Below are 2068 nucleotides of genomic sequence, written 5' to 3'. Positions count from 1 at the left end.
TTTAGCTCTGATAGAAATGGGGAGAATTACGTCCTGGTGGGAAAAAGCGTTGTGGATTAAAATACTGGACTATAACCAAACTATGTGTAAAAAGCCATTTTTACCAAGAAACAAGGAGATATATTATTGAGAACATACAAATTTAAGACAATTTTGGAATATGCTAGGTAATCAAATATTTCTTGAAAGAGTGAGCTTGGGAAAAATTAGACTCTGAATTTCAGAGCTGAGAGAAACTTCAGAAATCATGTATTTAAGCCCATCATTTTTGGATAAGGAAATTGACACCTACAAACCTCATGCATTACTCAAAGTTGTACAGTTAGCATCAGCAGTCCTGAGAGTATAGCACAAACCCCCTATCCTGGTCAATCAGGTGCTCTATCCCACACATTTCACCCCTTTCAAATGGCCCCCACTTTGTTTTGCCAGGAGCTGGAGGAGGCCTTGTGGGAACAGCACCAGCTCTGTTGACTGTGAGAGGTGAGCAGGGTTTGGGTGCAGGACGCAGCTGCCAGGGCACTGCTGTGTGTCTGCAGCACAGAGGTATGTGGCTGAGTCTACAGGCCAGGAGGCTGTGATATGAAAGGAGCTCTGTTTGGAGGTCTTATCAAAGGTGACCCTCAGTCTTCCTTCCTGTTTTTCACCCTCATTTTCACGTATTAGCAGCAAGAAGACAAGGCCTCTTCCTGGATCTTGTCGGTACCACTGTAGGGCCTCTGGAGAGAAGCTCGTATAGTTACAGGTCAGAGTGGCCTTTTCACCCTCCTGGATGCTCAGGGCCCGAGGATTCTGCTCTACCTTCTGGCTGTTCACCCCTAGGCAGAAGCACAATGCCAAAAACAGAAGGTGTAGTCACTACACTGACACTATTAAGAGTCCACTTTCTTCCCACACCCCCAGATAGACCCAAAGATGAAGAGCAAGGGATCCCGGCACTTCCCCTCCATCCTGTGTGCTGTGTCCCTGGATCTCTCGGTCCCCATCACCAGGAAGCCTCCAACTCACAGTCCGTTTGAAGCCACAAAACCACCAAAGCGACTCCCAGGAATGGCTCCATTCTTGTCCCCAACTGTGGCCTGAAATGTAGACCCAGCCTCATCAGTCAAAAAGCCATTCTGTTTAGTTTGGTGGGTGTTACTGGGATTCTTCTATTCTAGGAGGAAGTCTCAGCCTTCCTACCAGCCAAATAGTGACAAGCCTGTTCGGCACATTATATGAACACACGGGCCTAATCCAGCTATATGGTGAACTTTGTTTCAAATCCAAGAAAGGCACTGAGGGGATAGGAAACACTGCCCTCTTGTGTCCAGAAGGTTGTGCAGGGCTTCTCAAACAATATGCACATGAGTCACCTGGGGACTTTATCAAAATGCAGATTCTGTTTCATTAGGACTGGGGTGGGGCTGGATAGTCTATATTTTTAATAAACATAATCATGATGCTGGTGTTGCTGGTTCTCAGACCACATCTGCAGGTAGCAAGTCTAGAAGAATGTTTGTTGAGTCTCAGTACATGAAATGGAATTTACTGTATTAAAGTTGGATACAAGACAAAGGATGCAGTTTCCCAAGTCCTCCATTCCATTGCCCATTTGAGCTATTCTGCTGTTCCCACTGCAGTAGCCAGAGGATGTCATGTGCTCTAGATAATGTATAGCACAGGGGAATGCATGGCGGAATTCCAGGAAACTTTCTCAGGTCCTGGTACTGAGCCTCCACTCTTCACCCCTTCACCACTATTGGCCTCACCCCAAGTAGGAAAACTATTGCTTTGACTTTGAATCATCTTTCTTCTTGATCTTATTGGGCTATAGTTGGTAGACATTCAGTTTAAATCCAGCAAGAACTCAAATCAGTGAAGGTTTTAGGGTTTTTTTCACCCAATTCTTGCAGAAAATCCTCTGAAAGGGTATTTGACATTGTTTTTAAAATGCAGTAATTCCCTGATTATATATATTAGCGTTTCTTTCTTTTCTACTTTGCTAATGCCAGGATAGGTGCATTGTAGTCTTTTCCTCAAATATATTTAGATCATTCCATGGAGGAATAGATGATGGTTGAACAGA

General features: G+C 44.4%; 1 gene segment (V, D, J or C); it reads right to left on the bottom strand.

The window, feature by feature from the left end:
- Nucleotides 1-381: 381 nt before the first annotated feature.
- On the bottom strand, nucleotides 382-1060 carry LOC134372678 (T cell receptor alpha variable 6-like). The segment is given in 2 exon segments: nucleotides 382-818; nucleotides 1009-1060. Coding segments are annotated over 2 exon segments (489 nt in total).
- Between the last annotated feature and the right edge of the window lie 1008 nt (nucleotides 1061-2068).

The sequence above is a fragment of the Cynocephalus volans genome, chromosome 3, assembly GCF_027409185.1.
Source record: "Cynocephalus volans isolate mCynVol1 chromosome 3, mCynVol1.pri, whole genome shotgun sequence".
Classification (NCBI taxonomy): Eukaryota; Metazoa; Chordata; class Mammalia; order Dermoptera; family Cynocephalidae; genus Cynocephalus; species Cynocephalus volans.
This window is presented reverse-complemented; position numbering and strand designations above follow the sequence as displayed.